This window comes from Coloeus monedula, assembly GCF_965178545.1.
Source record: "Coloeus monedula genome assembly, chromosome: 3".
Taxonomy (NCBI): Eukaryota; Metazoa; Chordata; class Aves; order Passeriformes; family Corvidae; genus Coloeus; species Coloeus monedula.
This window is the reverse complement of record NC_138783.1, coordinates 115,152,197-115,171,004: the sequence shown is the minus strand read 5'-3', so window position 1 is coordinate 115,171,004 and position 18,808 is coordinate 115,152,197. Positions and strand designations below refer to the sequence as shown.

General features: G+C 42.6%; 1 protein-coding gene across 2 annotated transcripts in view; it reads left to right on the top strand.

Annotated features, from left to right (window-relative positions):
• Positions 1 to 18,540, top strand: part of ABCG1 (ATP binding cassette subfamily G member 1) — a gene marked incomplete at both ends in the record, with an annotated part of 46,023 nt that extends 27,483 nt beyond the window's left edge. For both annotated transcript variants that reach the window (XM_082278089.1, XM_082278088.1), the window contains 13 exons: positions 5,493 to 5,610; positions 6,356 to 6,488; positions 7,900 to 7,950; positions 9,994 to 10,139; positions 10,795 to 10,918; positions 12,010 to 12,124; positions 12,826 to 12,974; positions 13,156 to 13,257; positions 14,386 to 14,554; positions 15,320 to 15,420; positions 15,846 to 16,004; positions 16,855 to 16,973; positions 18,312 to 18,540. In XM_082278089.1, coding sequence (XP_082134215.1) covers positions 5,493 to 5,610; positions 6,356 to 6,488; positions 7,900 to 7,950; positions 9,994 to 10,139; positions 10,795 to 10,918; positions 12,010 to 12,124; positions 12,826 to 12,974; positions 13,156 to 13,257; positions 14,386 to 14,554; positions 15,320 to 15,420; positions 15,846 to 16,004; positions 16,855 to 16,973; positions 18,312 to 18,540 — 1,715 coding nt within the window. The remainder of the gene's footprint in view (positions 1 to 5,492; positions 5,611 to 6,355; positions 6,489 to 7,899; positions 7,951 to 9,993; positions 10,140 to 10,794; positions 10,919 to 12,009; positions 12,125 to 12,825; positions 12,975 to 13,155; positions 13,258 to 14,385; positions 14,555 to 15,319; positions 15,421 to 15,845; positions 16,005 to 16,854; positions 16,974 to 18,311) is intronic.
• Positions 18,541 to 18,808: the final 268 nt, after the last annotated feature.

Below are 18,808 nucleotides of genomic sequence, written 5' to 3'. Positions count from 1 at the left end.
CCCTCTGTAGAGTTTCTGCCAGTATTCCCAGCTGTTCAGTTTTGTGATAGAAATCTAAAGAGTGTACAAATGAAATGTCTGACAGGTCACATGAGGATGTTTTCAACATCTGGGTGGACTTCTGCAAGGTCTTTCTCTCAGCCAGAAGTCACTAACTCTCCCTTCAGTATGATATGGGACCAAGTTACCCTGTTCTTCCCTTACTTGTGCAGTTGTTGTCCAGTTCATAATCCAGGGGATGGCCTTTGGCCATCAAGGTGTGACTCTGGTGAATCTCAGAGGCAGAAGCAAAGTCATTAATTTTCTAGGAGCATTTTTCCTTACTCCTGCCTCAAGGGGAAAGATGCAGATGTCACACCTTTATTCCACTTTCCCTTATTTCAGTTTTGGGTTGGAGAATTCCCCTGGACTTCTGCATAAGTTTGGGGATTTCTTAATTGATACAAGAGGAGGTGAGATGAGGGCTGAGCCTATAAACTTTAGAATAGGAAAGTACAATGGGGATTCTTTAATGGGTCAATATACAGTGCCAAGAAATTGCTGCAGTTTCTCGCCGTGATTTAAGAAACAATTTGGCTGATGGTACAGTAAGAGAACAAATTTGTGTATTGAAATTTAAACTGCTGTTTAAAAAGTATGTTTCTTGTTGAAAGCATTAAAGTAAGGCATGGTAGCAATACAGTACTTGCCAGAGATGTCTTCTGTATTTCCAACAGGATACTTCTCAGAAGGAATACATCTGATCTTAAAACAGCACCACAAAAAGATGCAGAAATATAGTCCTTGTAGAATTATTTTATTTTTGATAAAGGAATGCTTCATTTCTGCCTGGCTGGGAGTGTGGAAAGAGCAGGTTATGATGTCTCTGGTTTTGATTTTTAAGTGCCAAATGCCGATTTCTTTGTGGCTCAGTTTCCAGTTGTTTATAGTTTTGCCAAACTCGTGCTGTTTGAGTTGAAATTTCCTGTGTTACCTTTTACTTCAGTAAATGTTCTGAGAAACCTTTGAGCCGTTTCAGACCAGTGGTGCTTGCAGGGCACCAGCAGCGATTTCTTGCCACCAGAAGAGCTTGTGATGAAAGAGAAACAGTTCAAATACATTGGGAAGGGCAAATCTTGCTCTAATTGCCTGCTGTGCTCACCCGGGACCCGAGACGGGGTCTGGGTGCCTATTGATGGGAGGCAGAAGTAGGTTACAACACCTAGAAACTTCCAGGAGTCTGTGTGACATTTCTCTGAGTAACAAATGAGTATTACTGACAACGGAATGCAAATGAATGAAGCATTTCAGTCAAAAACCTAGAGGTGGTATTTACCTGAGGAAATTCACTGTGAGGTAGGAGTGAGTTTTGGTTATGTTTTTATTGGTGCTGATTCAGACACATCCTGAAGCGTGTACTCTTACCCTGAGGATAAGGAGGGGATAGCTTGCTTCTTTCCAGATTAATCGTGATTTCTGTGGGAATGGTAAAACCAGATCACTCCGTAAATCTCTGTAAAGTCTATGAGGAAGCAGATAAAACCATCGACACATTTCTCCCATGCTCATTCCAGTAGTAAAAATTTTGTTGGCTTGAGCAAGGAGAGCTCCCTTAGAATCTTCATCAGAGACACAAGGTCACCTCTGTCCACTCACTGGAAAAGGGGCTGCCATGGGCTCTGTGCTGCTTCCAGGCAAGGAGGGAATTCCAGTTCTGGAACGGGGTCTGGTCAGCCCAGGCAGGTGGTTCAGCTGTGAAACTGATCAAGTATCACTGTGCCTCATGTTTGATTGAATGGGAAATCCTAACATGGAAAAACAGAACACGTTCTGCTTCTCTGGAGAAGCATTTGTGCTCTGCAATGTAATGTGAGGCAAAATTAAGACCCAGAAGTTTCGTACCGCTAGAATTTTCTGTTTCAGTTTTGATTTCTTTCTGCTGCGTTCTGTTTTTAGGGGGTTGGGCTGAGAAATCTGCTGAGGGGTTGTTCTGGTTCGTTACGGCGTGTTAATGTCAAAGCCGTATTTTAAGTAGTTCTTGAAAACTGATGTTAAGATTCCCACGGGTATCAGCCCTTAAATACATACTTTTAAAGGTTATGTCACGGTAACTTCAGGAGGGGACACTGGAAAACTGAAAGATCCATGCTGATGAAATTGAAAGTTTCAGGAGAAGTGAAAAATGAGAAAGTGACAATGCTGAACTTGTTCTTGGTGTAAGTCCGGTCCAAAGGGAGAGTGCTGCTGTGGTGCTGGAACTGAATGGCTCATGATGTGCCTCCACCTTGGGGTGAGTTGGCCTTGAGATCCAGTCTTCCATTAAACTCTGCTGTATCCAAACTCATTGCTGCAGGGACTGAGGAAAACAAGGTGGGCTGGGATTGAAAGTAGTGAGAAATTCCTGATATATGGCAGATGGACGTGAAACAGTCCCTGTACTGTGAGAATACAATCCCCTCCAAATGCATAATCTGTTCCTTGTGAAAGACATGTGGCCCAATATAGAAGTTTTAGGTCAACTGATTCAGTTGAAGATTAGCCTCAATATTCTGAAAGAGAAGACTGTGGTTACTTAGGGACTTTAATTCCTCATAAAGGATTATACTGGGGCACCACACTACTGCCACGGTGTCAAATCTTTTTGTGGGTTTGCTAAATTAACCTTTGTAATAGAAAAACTTATTATGCACTTCCAGTCAAAGGAAGAGACGGGTTTGAGTTTGTAGCAACTTAAAATGCCAGTGATTGGGATCCTAATCTAAGATTCCTAAGTTTGGGCCTTTTATTTCTTCTTAAAGCTATTTCTCTACTGTATTGCAAATGACTTGCTGAGAATTTTAGGAAGAATTTTTTCATGGAAAGGGTGGTCAAGCATTGGAACAGGCTGCCCAGGGAGGTGGTAGAGTCCCCATCCCTGGAGGTGTTCAAGGAACGACTGGATATGGCACTCAGTGCTCTGTGCTGGTTGACAGGGTGGTGATCAGTCAAAGCTTGGACTTGACGATCTTGGAGGTCTTTTTCAAGCTGATTCTGTCTCTTTGTGGTGATCCCTGCTCTGGTTTAACACAGTGTGCAGGATACTCAAAATGGAATCCTCCATCAGAGAGGCTGAAACACGTGCAGGTCATGAGGGGGAAGGTACTGCACTTAAAGGTAAACTGATCATCATTCGTGAAACTGTTTGGAAAAGTGGCTTTAATGTGTGTAGTGTTAAATCTCACAGTCATACATAGGGAGGTTTCAGTTTTAGGTAATGATACCTATGTTACCATGTGTTTGCAGCTGCTGAGTTTGTGTTTTAGGTTGCATGTCCCTCGTGGATGGCAGTACACATTTTTTTATCCTCCCTTGAGAGTTCGTGCAACATTTACTGCCTGGGTGCATAATGCAAGTAATTGGTGTTACATTCTAGTACTGGAGTCCCTTCCAGGTTTAACAGGCTTGGGAGGGGGCTGGTTCTCATTACACCGAAGGGGTAGAATAAAGGACTTTGTCCCTACAGATCCTGTTTGTTAAAATATTGCTGTGTCTGAAGGATCTGATTGTTCCTTGCACTTTCCCTTCAGATGCTGATGTGGGTGGTGGCTTTGGTGTGAAGGACAAGCCGGCTGACCTTGTGGGGGTGCCATGGATTTCTCTCTCCAAAGTCGCTGTTGCTTTTGATGGATTGTCCTTGCTTTTGTTTTCAGGACTTGTGCCATAAACAGGCAACGTGGATACTCTGCTATTTTCATACCCATGTTGCCTCGTGGCTTCAAAACCTGTTGTTTCCTTTAGATCCAGGGCAAGATTTAGAGTGAAAAATTATTGGCCCGTTTAGAAAAAGGTGCTCGAGAAATTGGCTATTTTGATGCATTTAGTCAATTCCATTTTCTTGGACATTTGCCATGAAAACAGTAGGATCAGATAATTCTAGAGAGTTTTTGTGGCTACTGCATTCCCCCTGGGCTGGGGTGTGCTCAGGGAAGAGGGTTTGCTGTGGATTTGGGAGGTCCCACAGCAGCGTGACAATGGTTTTTGGTGCAAAGTTTGCTCTCTTGTGGCATAGGAGGAGTGTGAACCGAGAATGGAGACAAGAAGAAAATTTAAAGAGAGTAAGTGGAGACGAAAACAAATTACCAAGTTAGGAAGAAATAGAAATCAGAAGAAGATAACCCACAATTCTTTTTTTTTTCTAGGAGCTTGCAGACAATATGATTTTTTTAGAGCATTTCCATGTTCCAGCTACAGCCTGTGCTGATGATCAGAGGTCTGGCATTGTTTACATGTGGAATGTACATTCTGCCTGCACATCCACCAGTGTGGCAAAATGGATTGCCAAATCCTGACTCAGCATGTAAATGGATTTTCCACCCTTCTGTTTTGGTTTTAATTGAACTACATAAACATTGTCAATATATGAGATTGTTTTTGGCACCCTACTTAGCATTTTTTATTATTAAATGCTTTAATTAGAAGCACCGATAATTATAATAAAGTAAGCGAGCTAAAAAGCCAAAAGGGAAAGATCCTGAAAATTTTAAATGCTGGTCAGGCCTCTCTCCACCTTCCCCACACAGTTTTCATGCCTTTATGTGGAAATCCTGCAGGGCAAGGTGGATGCAACTGGTGCAAGTCTGTAATTTTCATTGGAGCCCAGTTTGCTTACACCTAGAGTAACATGGAGTTTAGGCTTTTAATAAAGGTTTACTGGCAAAGATAATTAACTCAGAAATACGTTGAAATACTTGAAGGAGATGATGATGTCACTCTAGAACATCCTTACCTGAGGATGTAATTACAGTGGCATGATATTTTGAAATGGATTAATCTGAAAAGAGAAAAAAGAAAACCCTGCATGTTCTTAATCTGGAATAAGTATTTCCCTAGAAATTGTTTTTACAGAGTTATTGTGGTCAGTCTCCCTGTCTAGGCAGGCCTTTAGAGTTCCTCTGGTTAGAGAGTCCTTGTGCTAAGAGAATGAAGTAGTTTGTGTGTCTCCTTTTGCTGTCTTTCTTGTCAAACCTCTTTTAGTGGGGAATGGACAAAGGAAAGGGGATTTGAGATCTCAGCTATTGCTCTCTCTATAAGAAGTTGTTATTTTGGTGAGAGGGCGAATTTTGGCACTTTTAAGTGCAGTGATTGGAGGGCAGCCTGCTCCAGGACTGTGGCGTCATGTTTGCTGTGGAGTATTGGGTATTTTAACAGCATCCTAGTAAAATACTTTGAGAGGACACTTAGGGAATGGTAGCAAGACTTCATAGCCCTGTTCAAAAATCATCCTGCTGTGAAACAAAAGTGTGAGACCCTGTCATCCCACTGTACCATTTGTGTCATGGGAGGAAGCTGCTGTTTCCACTCACAATTTGGCTTCTGATAGTTATTGCATTATTGCAGAGTGCTGATGTTGGCATCAGCCTCCCAGGAGGCTCCTGTTAACGCCTGCTCGTCATCAATGTTCGGTGGAAATGAACTCCCATTGCTCCCCAGATGTGATTGTTAAGAGTTCAGTGAACTTTTCTTTTTTCTTCCAGGCTATAAGACCCTTTTGAAAGGAATTTCAGGGAAGTTCAGCAGTGGAGAACTCGTTGCAATTATGGGTCCTTCAGGAGCTGGGAAGTCAACGCTTATGAATATTCTGGCAGGATACAGGTCAGTACCAATGAAAATCCCAGGTTAAGATAAGATCACCGAGCCTGAGGGCTCCTTGGAGACAACAGCAGAAGAAAGTTTAGCCTAGAGTTTGTTGAAAGCAGGCACTTCAGAGATTTTGAATTATTCTTATTGCTTTTATTTTTTTCTCTGTGTCATGTTTTGGTCACTTGGGATTTATCTCTTAACAGGTCTGATCCAAAAATAAGAAGCAATTTAAAATCCAAAAAACACACATAAAGAAAATCTCCTTTTTTGGCTGTGTAACAAATCTGACTCAGTGTCTTCTGTTTGTGATATTTTTTAAATCACATAAACACTTGAAAAATCTACTCACCACTTCATAATGTTGATGTCTTCTTGACCAAACTGCAATGACTGAAGTAACTGTGCTTCATCTTTCTAAATCCCCTCTTGTATGGCCAAATACAAAGTGTCTCTGTCTTGCTGTCATTTGGGGCATAAGGAACATCATAGAGAAACCTAAAAAACCCCCTACTTCAATGTCTTGATATTTTTTCAGATATTTCTACGAGACAGCACACATTTTGAGTAAAATTTTCAGCCACGTGGCACGAAGCTTTGTATGAAAGAGAACATAATCATGAAATAAGTTAATTTCTGTCCAGTCTACCAAATCTGCTTCGTAGTGGCAATAACAGCCTAAGACTTCCACATGCTCAGTCACGTGGCAGCACAGGGGAAGGCAGGGTTCACCTCTGGTTATTTTGTTGTTTGGTTTCAGAGAGACGGGAATGAAAGGAGAAATCCTCATCAACGGGCAGCCCCGTGACCTGCGCTCTTTCCGCAAAGTCTCCTGCTACATCATGCAGGATGACATGCTCCTTCCTCACCTCACTGTCCAGGAAGCCATGATGGTGAGCTTTGTTTCTTGCTCTAATTTATCTGAGCAGGGGAAAATGGAAAATGGTTTGTGTTGTGCCCTCGTTCTTAACTCCTGGCAGTGCCACAAGCTGTTATCTCTGTCTGATCCCGCTCAACGAAAGTTCTTGGAATTTGATGATGCCTTGAATTCCATTTCTGGCTCATCCTTCTAGGGATTCTTTAGCTCTATAATTTCCAATTTGTGCCCAGCATTATGATTTGGAAGGAGATCTAAGTGTCTGCTCCTTAGATCTCCTAGAGAATGGAACCTGAAATTCTTCACAAACAAGCCTTTGTAGGGACCATCTGTTTGCTTGGGTGGTGGATGAGTAACCTCATCCCTCTCTCTCTTTCTCCCCATCTTTCATGTTCTGACTGAAAACTGTTATTTACGCTTCAATGTGATCTCTCTGCCACTTCTGCTCTTTTGTGCCTTTTTTAAAATAAAGTCATTTTATAAAATCTCTTTCATTTCTTCAGGGAAAAAAAGCCAGGAACACAATAAGTGCAAGATGTACAGGGAATGTAAATTGTTCTCACTGGTTTTCATAGCATCAAGAGGTTTATGAATTGCCAACTTGACCAGTTAGTCTGGAAGTGTCTGTAGCTCAACTTGAGAAATGAGCCAGTTTTTCTCAGAGGTTATTATCAAAATAAGGCTTAGGTTGCTCACACTGTGCCAGCTAAATTCACAAATTTCATGGCAATAAGAAATCACTCCAGTGTTTATATGGCTAATTTTCTGCAAAGATTCCTTTCTGTGGGGAAGTTTTTCTTCTCTTTTGTTTACTTGAGTGTTTCTGTCAGAATCCCACGGGACCACTTTTGCAGAATTGGGCCCAGATTATAGTTGCTGTCTAAAATTAATCAATCAAGGCTCTGACAAAAAATAACTACTTAACAGTTTAATTGCTTTTAATAAAGGTTAATCATGATGTTTTGTGGAGCCGCCTCTCAGGATAGCAGATGACATCTTTCACAAGATTATTTATTTCTGTGCTCACTTGTTTGCATCCTGGAGAATGGCAGAGCTCAGTTATCCGTATAGTGGGAATGAAGCACAGATAAACTGTGTTTCTAGCATTGCCTGGGAAGTTCTTGGGTGTGCAAATTCTGCCACTCTCCCATCTTCCTCTCAAGCTCTTTGACTTTCAGAATGGCCTTTTTTTCTAATACACTTTTTGTCAGATGCTTTGCCTAAGTCAAATTAGAGTCAGTTATTTACTGTACAGAAAAATGTGATGCTTGTGACTGGAACATTATAGGTCTACTTCAGATTTTCTGACTGGCTTGAAAGAAGCTGTTTAAATGGTGCCTTGGAGTGTTGTGCCTGAGACATCTGCTGTAACCGGTGGTTGTGCTTCAGACCAGATTAAAATCAAACTCTGTTGTTCTGCATTCCAGGTATCTGCTCATCTGAAACTTCAAGAGAAAGATGAAGGGAGGAGAGAAATGGTATGTACACTGCCCATCAAACTAGAATTTTGGGGGATGCCAAAGAGCCGTGGAGTGAGCTCTGTAAAGCAGACGTATTTTATCTAATACTGAATTGCACTGGACCTGTAATGACAGAATAAATCATAACCTCAAGGCTGACATGTGTCACTAGGAGGGAATGTTCACTGCAGTCTCCATGAAAGCTGCTTTCGCTACGAGACTGCAAAATTGTGAAAGATTTACTAAAATAAACTCACAGGTTTTGCAGGATTCCTGTTAATGCACCTTAGCATCTTGAATTCTCTTCCGTGCGTGTCTGAGGGCTCAGGCATCTCATGTGGGGTGAGATAAATCACCCAGCTGGACCTGCATGAGGAACTGTGCTCCTCTCATCCATCCATGGGGAAAAGTACAACTTCTCCTAAAATGTGAAAACTATGGCAACTTCCTAGGTAGAGCAGCTGGTTTTGTGATTATCCTTTGTGTTTATTTTGAAATTGAAGCAACTGGCATTTCTTCAGACTCAAAAGAATCCTTGAAAATCAGAAGGGAAGCTTACAGGAATCAACTTGTGTTTGGTAAACACAGGTTGTTTTTTAATTGGAAAATAAATTTATATAGAAACAGCTGTTGATTTCGTTGTACTTTGGAAGCCTTGGTTCATTTACACATTGGTGAAGTTAGGCCAAGCAAGTTAATTCCCTTGTTCACACTGTCACTGTAATTACAAGCAGCTCTTTGAGGAAAATACTGTGCTGTGTTTATTCAACACATGTTAGAAGGATTTTCTGGTTAGTGTTAGAGGCCTGTGCAGGAGGAGATAATTCATTTTATTGTTGTAAATTGCAGTGTAAATGTTTATCACAGATAAATGTTATGAATTTATACACTCATGCTAGCAGGATTACAGACTCTTGTTTAAAGCAGGGGCAAGTGAAAATCCTCCAGTGAACCACAGTTTGTGTTTCTAGTTGACCTTGCTTGTGCTGCCTAGGCCCTGTTTACCCTTCCTAGAGATCAAGGGAATGAGGGAATCAGGCTTTTTTCTCTGAGAACAAGGGTTAGTGCGGGTTTTTTTTTTTTTTTACTCCCTCTTAGTGGGAGAGGGAACTGCTGGAAATCAAAATCAGGACAAGCAAAGGGTCAGGCCCTGGTTGGTCTCACCAGTTTTTACCAGCTCAGAAACTCTTTCTGGAAAACTCCCTCCATCCAAGCAGTTGGTACTTTGAGAAATGGTGGGCTCTGTTTCCTGAACTTAGGTGAAGTATTAAATGTCTGGGCTGCTTTCTGCCTTTGAAGTGGTAGATTTTGTTACTTGCATGAGCAGCGTAGCTCATGGATTCACTCATTTTTGTGTCCATGATTTTACTGATGCCAAAAAGCTATTCCCCTTATATAGGGCTACCAGACCAGATCTACAGTCGCTGAAACAGAAAAAATCATAGTGCCTGGGATTGTTCTGCTTTTGCTCCAAAAACCCAGGGACGAGCTGTGCCCTTCCTGGGGCCGTGCCTTGAGGAAATCCCGAACATCTGAGAGTACCTGTGACAAATGAACTGACTCTGAGGGGAATGAAAACACTTGAAATCAATGACTGCACTTTAAAGAGGAGACTGTGGAGAACAGATGAGATAAAGGAGGTCACTGCTCTATAGAAACCACTGGTTTTTGTTATAGAGTCCCTTATAGAGACAACCCCAGAGTTCTGTTGAAAGAAGCTTCTTGGTTTCACTGTGCAATTACCCCTCAAATGCTGCAAAGCTCTTCTGATGTCAGTGTCATATCCATAAATATACAGCTATTGAAGAACCCATTTCCACTTCTTTTTCACCTCTTTACTGAGTGAGGTCATGTAGGACAAACAAGCAGAATTTGGGTCGAAACAGTAAGTGGTGGACTCTTAACACTGAGTCTAATAAATACTACATTTGATGGAAAAAGGCTTTAAGTGTGTGGGTGATGAAACAAAGTCATGAGCTGGTTCACAATCTCCATGAAAATCAGTGAAGAGGCTGGAGGTTTTTTATGTTCTAACAACGTGGAATGTTCTGTTCCCTGCAGGTAAAGGAAATCCTGACAGCCCTTGGTTTGCTGACATGTGCTAACACGAGGACTGGGAGTCTTTCTGGAGGCCAGAGAAAGCGTCTTGCCATTGCTTTGGAGCTGGTGAACAACCCTCCTGTCATGTTCTTCGATGAGCCAACCAGGTACTTCAAGGCCAAAAATTAAAGACAGACAAATATGGTTTTACAGAGTAGAACAGCACTGCAGAAAAGTTATTCACCTCTAACTCCTTGGAAAAGGCTCATTTTGTGTTGCCTGCAGGCACTGAATAAGGCCAAGAAATAATTTGCTTTGGGTACTTAGTGCCTTGGGTCACTGCTGCAACTGCTGGACTGTGGGGCTATAAATAATATTTAAAGCAGACACAAACTGCAGCAGGAAGGAAGAGAGAGAGGAAAATATTGTGGCATGGATTTCTTTTTCAAGCAAAGACAGCTTGAATATAAACATTTTAAAATGTGACTTTTGGTAATGAATGTGATCAGTCTGGGAGGAGGCTGGGAAAGCTATGAATATGTATCTATTCATTAAAGTTGGGAGCATTTACATCTGCAGCCCTAAGATGTAGAAGTCCCTTAAGGCAGCTTTGAGAATATTCTTTTTCATTCTCAGGCATGCTTCCAACATAATTAAAAGCCTGATGGAGAAATACAAGCGTAAGGTTGGCATATGATAAAATTAAACTGCTACAGAGAAAAGTTGTAAAAGGACAATAATGAGAGACCAAGTAGCAAATGCGTGTGCCAGTTTTGAGTGGTGCCTGTGGATAACAAACTTCTCTTTGGTTTTTTTTCTCAGTGGCTTGGATAGTGCATCATGTTTTCAGGTGGTGTCTCTGATGAAGGCTTTGGCCCAGGGTGGCAGGTCCATCATCTGCACCATTCACCAGCCCAGTGCAAAACTGTTCGAGCTCTTTGACCAGGTATTGCTCTCAAACTTCCTCTTGATGTGTAGTTTAGGTAGGTTGTGCTTTCAAGGCTACATTCTTTGATCAAAAACATGAATAATTCCAGTTGGTGGCTACAAATCAGATAAAGAAGTTAAAGAAATAAGAGCAAAACATACTTTTTGATTATGGTTTTCTCCTTCTTATCTGCATGTTTCCTTTATTTATGTGTCATCTTTGTGAAGAATCTGGCTGTTAGGTTTGTGAAATCGTGATTTTTGCACGGCTGATTGTCATGCCTTCACCCAGCACTGCTCCTGTGTACAGGGCTGTCACTGAAGTACCTTAGAGCAATATAAAAGCAGGAGAGCTGCAGAGTCAATGTGTGCAATGTTGCAAGTACATGTTCTCAGCCTAGATACACAGGTGTAGATTGAGAAGAGGTAGTTCACATGAAATAATAATAATAATCGAATTTAGTATTGAAAATTAATTGAAATTAAGTCAGTTGGAGAACTTTTCTCCAACCTAACAATGGGATGTGGACTGTGTGTGTTTAGATTAGATAAAAATGTACTTCAGTCGTGTTAGAGGATTTAGATTAATCCTGTGAGAGCTGAGAGAAAACCTCCACCACCACAGGTGAACAAACTCTTGCAGATTGCCAGTCTGGCAGGGAGGTTTATTTAAAGTCAACAGTGTGGCTAAAAATGAGAGTGATCGAGCTGTTTGCTGTTGCTGTGCTGTCCCAGCTCTCCTTCCATTCCTGCAGTCACCAGCCTCGTCTCCCAGCCCAAAATATCCATAATGTGTGGAAATTAGATGGCTTGGCTCTCCAGCTCCTTGCCTATTTTCAGCGTGTGCCAAAGGCTGGAATTAGTGTGTTTCTGTGCTAATGTGTTCCACGTCCTGGAGGCAACGTGTGCAGAATTCAAACCTCAGGCATTCAATTTTCTGTTAGTCGTGATTCCATGCAGAGTTCATTTCAAGTGGTGACAGATCTTCCCAAGGTGTTCTTCCCACATGGACAAGGAGATGTTATTAGGCAACAGGTTCAAATATTTTGGTACTATTTCAGTTTTTTTCTTATTTCTTTTCTTTTTCTTTCTTTTCTTCTCGTTTTCCAGCTCTATGTTCTAAGTCAAGGTCAATGCATTTACCGTGGGAAGGTAACAAACCTCGTCCCTTACTTGAGAGATTTGGGGTTGAATTGCCCAACCTACCACAACCCAGCAGATTTTGGTAAGGACAACTTGAATAGTTTATTGCATTTATTTTGTATTTTGTCAGCACCCTCAGGGTAATGGGGACCATGGTGTGATTTATACTTCTGTACATATATTCTTTTGTGTGTGTGTTCATATATGTACCAAAATTCAAAATAAAATTAATCAGATTTTTTTTTTTCCTAAGTAATTTGAATGCCATCTAGTGGTACAGTTCAGTGAATATTTCTGTGTGATGGAAGTCAAAGTTCAGGAAATGAAAGATAAAGCATATTCTTCAGTGCTTCATAGTAACTAATGTTAATGGCTTTTTTAAGTGGGCCCAGTATTCTGCTTGGTTTTTTTTTATCTTGAGCAGTACCACTGTGGTATTGTACAGATAAGAGCATTGAGGGGTTTTCAGTGTTGTTTCTTAATTCCAAAAAAGCGGAAAGTGCCACAAAAATAGGCTTTTGTCATTTTTTGTTAACCTGTATTCACTGCCTTTCCTCTGAAATGGTTCCTTTAACTTCCAGGATGAAGAGACCTCCCTGAAGATTTGTGGAAAGATGCATTTAAATGTTGTTTGTATAGATAAGAATTTGCACGTGGCATTTTTAAAGCCTGTACTGAAAAAACTCTGGTTTTTTCAGTGCTGCAGCATCAGTGGGGTTTAATAACAAGGCTTGTACCTGGTGAGCAGTGCAAAGCAGTAACTTAAACCCTCTGTTTTTGTAGTTATGGAAGTGGCCTCGGGTGAGTACGGGGACCAGAACAGCCGCCTGGTCAGGGCCGTGAGGGAGAGGATTTGTGACACGGACTACAAGAGAGACGTGGGTGGGGAGAACGAGCTGAACCCCTTCCTCTGGCACCGGCCCTCTGAAGAGGTATTTTGTGCATCACAGCTCTGGGGCAAGGCTTGGGGCTGCAGGGGGAGGGAGGGAATTCAAATCCCCGGTCAGTGGAGGAGTCTCTGGGCACACTCAGCTGATGTGAGTGGGCTTTTGTGAATGAAAACCAAACGAGATATGTGAAGGAAGGAGTTTATTCTGTGATGTGTTTCTGCAGGACTCCTCCTCCACAGAAGGCTGCCACAGCTTCTCTGCCAGCTGCCTAACCCAGTTCTGCATCCTCTTCAAAAGAACTTTCCTCACCATCATGAGGGACTCGGTAAGAATGGCTTTATAATAACTTTTGTAGCCAAAAGGTCTGTTCAGCTGGGTGTGAGGCAGTGTAATACACTTCAAAGGTCCTGTCCAGCAGCCCATCTGTGAACATTGTCACAGAATTTCAAAGGGAAGAGACTGATCTTCCAGTCTTGCTGTTAACTGTATCACCTTCATTGTGAGCTACACCTTTCTACACAGCACTCAGAAGCACCTGGCCTAAAAACCTAAAGTTTAAATCCCCTCTGTGCTGGCAGGTCCCTTATACAGTTATTAATCCTACTGAAAAGTGACTGAGAAGTTGTACTGCTGTGTCACAAAACTAGGTTTTCCAGAAAATTCAGGATGGCGGAGATAATAATTTCAGTGTGGTGGAAAGTTACTACTTAAAGTCTTCATTTTTGGAAATAGAAAACTGGTGGATAAAAAGTTTGCTTCTTTGCCATAACTTGTTCTCCCTTGCTGCTTTTTGTAAGTGCATTTGTCAACAAGGACTAATTAAGTTAATGAGTTAAGATCAGGGGAAACTGTAACTGATTTGCTGATACACAGATTGAAGGCCAATGTTGTTTTCAAGGTATTTTTTTCCTGCTTGGCTCTAAAGGCTTGCAGTTGTTCCCAATGTTATTATTTCTTCTGTTCTTCCAAGCCTCTTGTGGGAATACTGTGTTGTAGAGAAGGCACAGAAAGCTAATTTATTCCTGATGAAGTTACTTTGGTCTATAGAAGCCTGAAATGCCTTTTCTGCTTCTCTTCTGCTCTGGGGAAATTTCTCTTTTAGTCAGGAAGTCTCTTTCCCCTGATGAATAAGAGCCAGTGGCTCCATGATATTGTCAGACAGTGAGATTTCGGGTTGCAGCATTGCAGTTCCTGCCTGTATTTACTGGAAGAAATTTTCGTGGGAAGCTCATAATTTTTCTTAGCCAGTAGGAAATTAACATTTCTCACGGCAGGGGGTGTGAACTAGATGATCTTTAAGGTCCCTTCCAACCCAAACCATTCAATGATTTCTATATAAGATTTTCTGGGCATAAGTGCTCCTTTCCTGCAGTCTTTCCATCTGATTTCAGCCACGCTGTCATGGTTTTTGAGCCCAGACTTTCTGATAAATGCTGCTCTTTGCTTGTCACAGGTCCTGACACACTTGCGGATCACCTCACACATTGGCATTGGGCTGCTCATTGGATTGCTCTACCTGGGCATTGGCAATGAGGCCAAGAAAGTGCTCAGCAACTCGGGATTCCTCTTTTTTTCCATGTTGTTCCTCATGTTTGCTGCGCTCATGCCGACTGTCCTCACCTGTGAGTACGGGGCACTGTGTCACAGCACAGGGGAGGGGATTGCAGGGAGGTGGGAGGGTGTTGGGATGTCTCTGGTTTGTATAAGGTAACATTTGAGTTGTGATTCTACTTCTAAGAGAGGTGGTGGGATGAATCTTGCACCCACAGAAGCACTGCTGTGCAAGCAGAAACAGGCTTGGCCAGAGGCACTTCTCCCTCCCCTGTTTTGCCAGGGTTTTTCAGCACAGACAGTTCAGTGTTACAGTCCTGGACCGGAATTTCTCTTTATCCCAGAGCATCTAAACCATGCCCTGAGCTGATGGTTGGACTTAAGGAGGATGTAATACTTTCTCTGGAGCTTCCAAGTCATGACTCCTGCATAAAATCAGCTTATTCATGTGGTATCAGAAGCAAATGCCTGTGGAATAGACTGTTTTGTACTCCCTTTGGGAGTGCTGCTACCTTAAAGTCCCTGTTGGACCAAAAGGAAGAACCAATTTCTTTAAGTTTTCACATCACTTTTAATTGAAAAATCCTCTTCAAGGGAGGTTCGTACCATCTGAGTAGACTAGTCCATAGTCTCAACAGTGAGCAGCTCTTGGGGCTGACTTTTTATATTTCATTACAAATCACTGAAACTTTTGCTGCTCTGTCAAAGACCTGAGAGTTCCAGTCCCACCCTGGGACTGCAGCAGTGCAGGATTAGGTATGGACAAACTGTGTTGTTATTATGTGAAGCAACACTACACCCTGCCAATCTAACTGAACCATCTGTGTTCTCTGCAGTTCCCCTTGAGATGGGAGTGTTTCTCAGAGAGCATCTGAACTACTGGTACAGCCTCAAAGCCTATTACCTCGCCAAAACCATGGCTGATGTTCCTTTTCAGGTAAATGCTCTACTCTTCAATAAAAGAGAATCCTTAAATTCATGAGTGACAAGCCCACTTGTCCAGAAGATAAGTACTGGTATTTTGTCCATTGGAATAGTGGGGAAAACTGTGTCTGCTGAAGTTTCAGGGCTGAATCAGCAGCACCCTGAAGAGTGCAGGACTTGACAAAAGCAACGACCTGACCCAACATTCTTTTAATAAACGGATGACAAGTTTTGCTTATTTGCAGAAGGGGAACTGTGAAGGGCTGTGAGTGGAATCTGTTTTGAAATGCCCAAGCAGAAAGGCAGGTATCACACCTGTCCTGTAATGGAAAGGCTGAGAGCTGTGGATTAATTAGACCCCCATCATGTTTTTGTCTTACTCAGAGTAACAGTCAGTGTTCAGCTGTAAGGGATAACCCCCAGTGCCTGTCCTTGCAGATCATGTTCCCTGTGGCTTACTGCAGCATCGTGTACTGGATGACTTCCCAGCCCTCCGACGCTCTCCGCTTCGTCCTCTTCGCAGCCCTGGGGACCATGACATCCCTGGTGGCTCAATCGCTGGGCCTGCTCATAGGTGCAGCCTCCACATCCCTCCAGGTACACTGATGGTGTTTCGTGGTCTCACAGGAGCTCTGCTGTCTCCTGACTCTGCTCCCTGTCACTGCTGCTGTGTCCCCAGGATGTTTGTTGAGAGGTGACAGGCAGAAAGTTGTCCTGCTGTGATAGAGCTCCTGATGCTCCCCACCCACATCAGTGTAAGGGGCACAGACCTGCCCTGGATGTGAGGCTCTGAAGTTCCTGCCTCACCTGAAGGGGCTGTGCCTGCCCTTGCTTGGGTGGATTGTCACTTGCTGTTCATCCCAGACTGAGCAGGTCCTGGGGACTGCAGGACTGATGCGTTTCTGTGTCCCTACAAACTGGAAATTTTCCACAGTAGCTCAGGAGCAGGGTTTTTTTTGGTTTAATAAAGCTGTAGAAGGAAAGGTAGGAAAAGGCTTGTCCAAAAACCAAACTTCTAGAAATGGAGGGAGAGAGGCAGCTGTTGGCATGACTGGAAGCTGGTCAGGTAATTCCTGGCAGGAGATGGGCTGAGGTGACCATTGCGCAGCAGAACTGCTCTGTGATGCTGGTGGTAACTGATGATTCTGACCTCAATATGCATTGATACTGTCAAGATTTCTGCAGTAGAACACTTGATTCCCTCTCTGTGCCACCCTGTGGAGACCAGCATAACCTTACTGCGTGATCCCTGTGCTTCTGCTCTTCCCCTCACAAGAAATCTCACCAAAAAAAGAAAAAAAACCAAAAAGCCAGCAATTTTCTAGTATTTCAAAATGTGATGACTTTCGGGAGTAGAATTACTCTGAAGAATAACAGAAAAGTAAGTCAGTTTTTATTTTTTTCTCTGTCTTTCTGACAAGAGACTCTCTATTCCTTGTATTCACAGGTGGCAACATTTGTGGGCCCAGTTACTGCCATCCCAGTCCTTCTGTTCTCTGGGTTTTTTGTCAGCTTTGATACCATCCCAACATACCTCCAGTGGATGTCCTACATTTCCTATGTCAGGTACTGCTGTGGAAGCCTTCAGCCTCCCATCTGGAAATGCTGTTTGTTTGCCTTTGGTTGCTTGGTTATTTTGGGTGCCAAAGAGACTGTTCACAGCATGTTCTTTTGTAGTATAAACATATGTGTGTAAACCACATTATCTCACTGCATTTTAAGTTGTTTTGTGTTGTGAAATAAACAGGAACAGGTTACAGGCCACAAGACCATGCCAGTCCCTTTGAATTCGGTGGGATTGCACAGCATGAAAATCCTCCTGGATTTTGCAATATAAATAGGGATTTCTGAAATAACAGTGACATCCCCAGCTGAGAAATTGATGCCAGCACCTCATTTTGAAAGAAAAAGTAGTGTAATTCATTGCTGTATGCTAGATAGGTTTGTTGGATAAAGGCCTGTTTTTAAGTTTTCCAGGCGCACTGCCACAAGAGGCACGGGATTTGTGTCACCTCTAATTTAAACTGCTGCTTTAAGATCCATAGGCACCTTCTATGCTGTCTGTGTCTTGACACAGCTGTCTTAAGATGGGACAACTCCCATCAGGAAATCTCTGGAGGGATAGTTTAGACTAGACACTGAAATGTTTATAGCTGAAATTAGGAGAGGAGAATTTTCCCGTTCCCCATTTCCCTACCCTGCCCAAGCTGCACTATTACTGAGAAACCCCAGGCAAAAAAAATCCTCTTTGCTGCCAAGTGAGGTCTTACACAGATTCCTATCAAAGATAACGAGACTGCACCCTCTGAATTAATACCTGGAATTCAAGGTGAGGCCTTAAACCATTGGCAGGCCTGTGTGGGGTCTCCTGAAGCCAGAGAAAGCTGTCCTATGCATGGGATATCCCGTGTGCATGGGACCCATGATGTTTATCTGCTTGCAAAATCAAATGCCTGGGAGCACTGTCAGTGAAACCATTAGTACACAGAGGGAAGGAGAAGGGATGTTCTAGATTGATGCTGGTTTTAATATATTTCTGACTTCAAGCCATAATTGCATCCCTGCTGCTTCTTAAAAAAAAAAAAAAAAAGCAAAATTATGTTGTCATTTTTAAATGGGGAATTCCTGCATATGAGCTGAAATGATGCTGCTTTCTGATTTAATGTTTTTCTGTGCACTAACTGGAAGTCAAAGGCAAAACTCCTGCCCTTGTTCCCTCTTACGCAAAATGCCCGTGACATGTGATGTTCCTGATTGTAACAGGGACAGAACTGTGCCCCGAGACAGATGTGTCAGAACAATATTGAACCCCTCAGAGTTTCAGCTGAGCTCTCACAGGGATTGTACTGCACTTCTGACCAGATCATCAGGATTTTCCTTGTAATTCCTCCTTCTTCTTCCCAGGTATGGGTTCGAAGGGGTCATCCTCTCCATCTATGGACTGGATCGAGAAGATCTGCATTGTGACAAAGACGACACCTGCCATTTTCAAAAATCAGAGGCCATCCTGAGAGAACTGGATGTAGAAAATGCCAAACTTTACCTGGACTTCATTGTTCTTGGGATTTTCTTCTTCTCTCTGCGCCTGATTGCCTATTTTGTCCTCAGATACAAAATCCGAGCGGAGAGGTAAAGGAAGAGCAGCTAAACCAATGCAGTAGGAGAACTTTAGACATGCAATAGAGGGCACTTGACATTGTCTCACTGTGGCAGGCTGGTCCCCAGTGCCCAGCCCAATGCTGTCCTGACCGAGCCCATGGAGAGCCACAATGGGATAGTGGACATACAGTGTTAAGCCAATCAGTCCAGTTGGGTTGGGTCATGTTTTCATTACACTTTCTAGCTTTAACTAGGAAGAAGAACTAGAAGGGAATTTTGTACCACAGAATATCAATACCGAG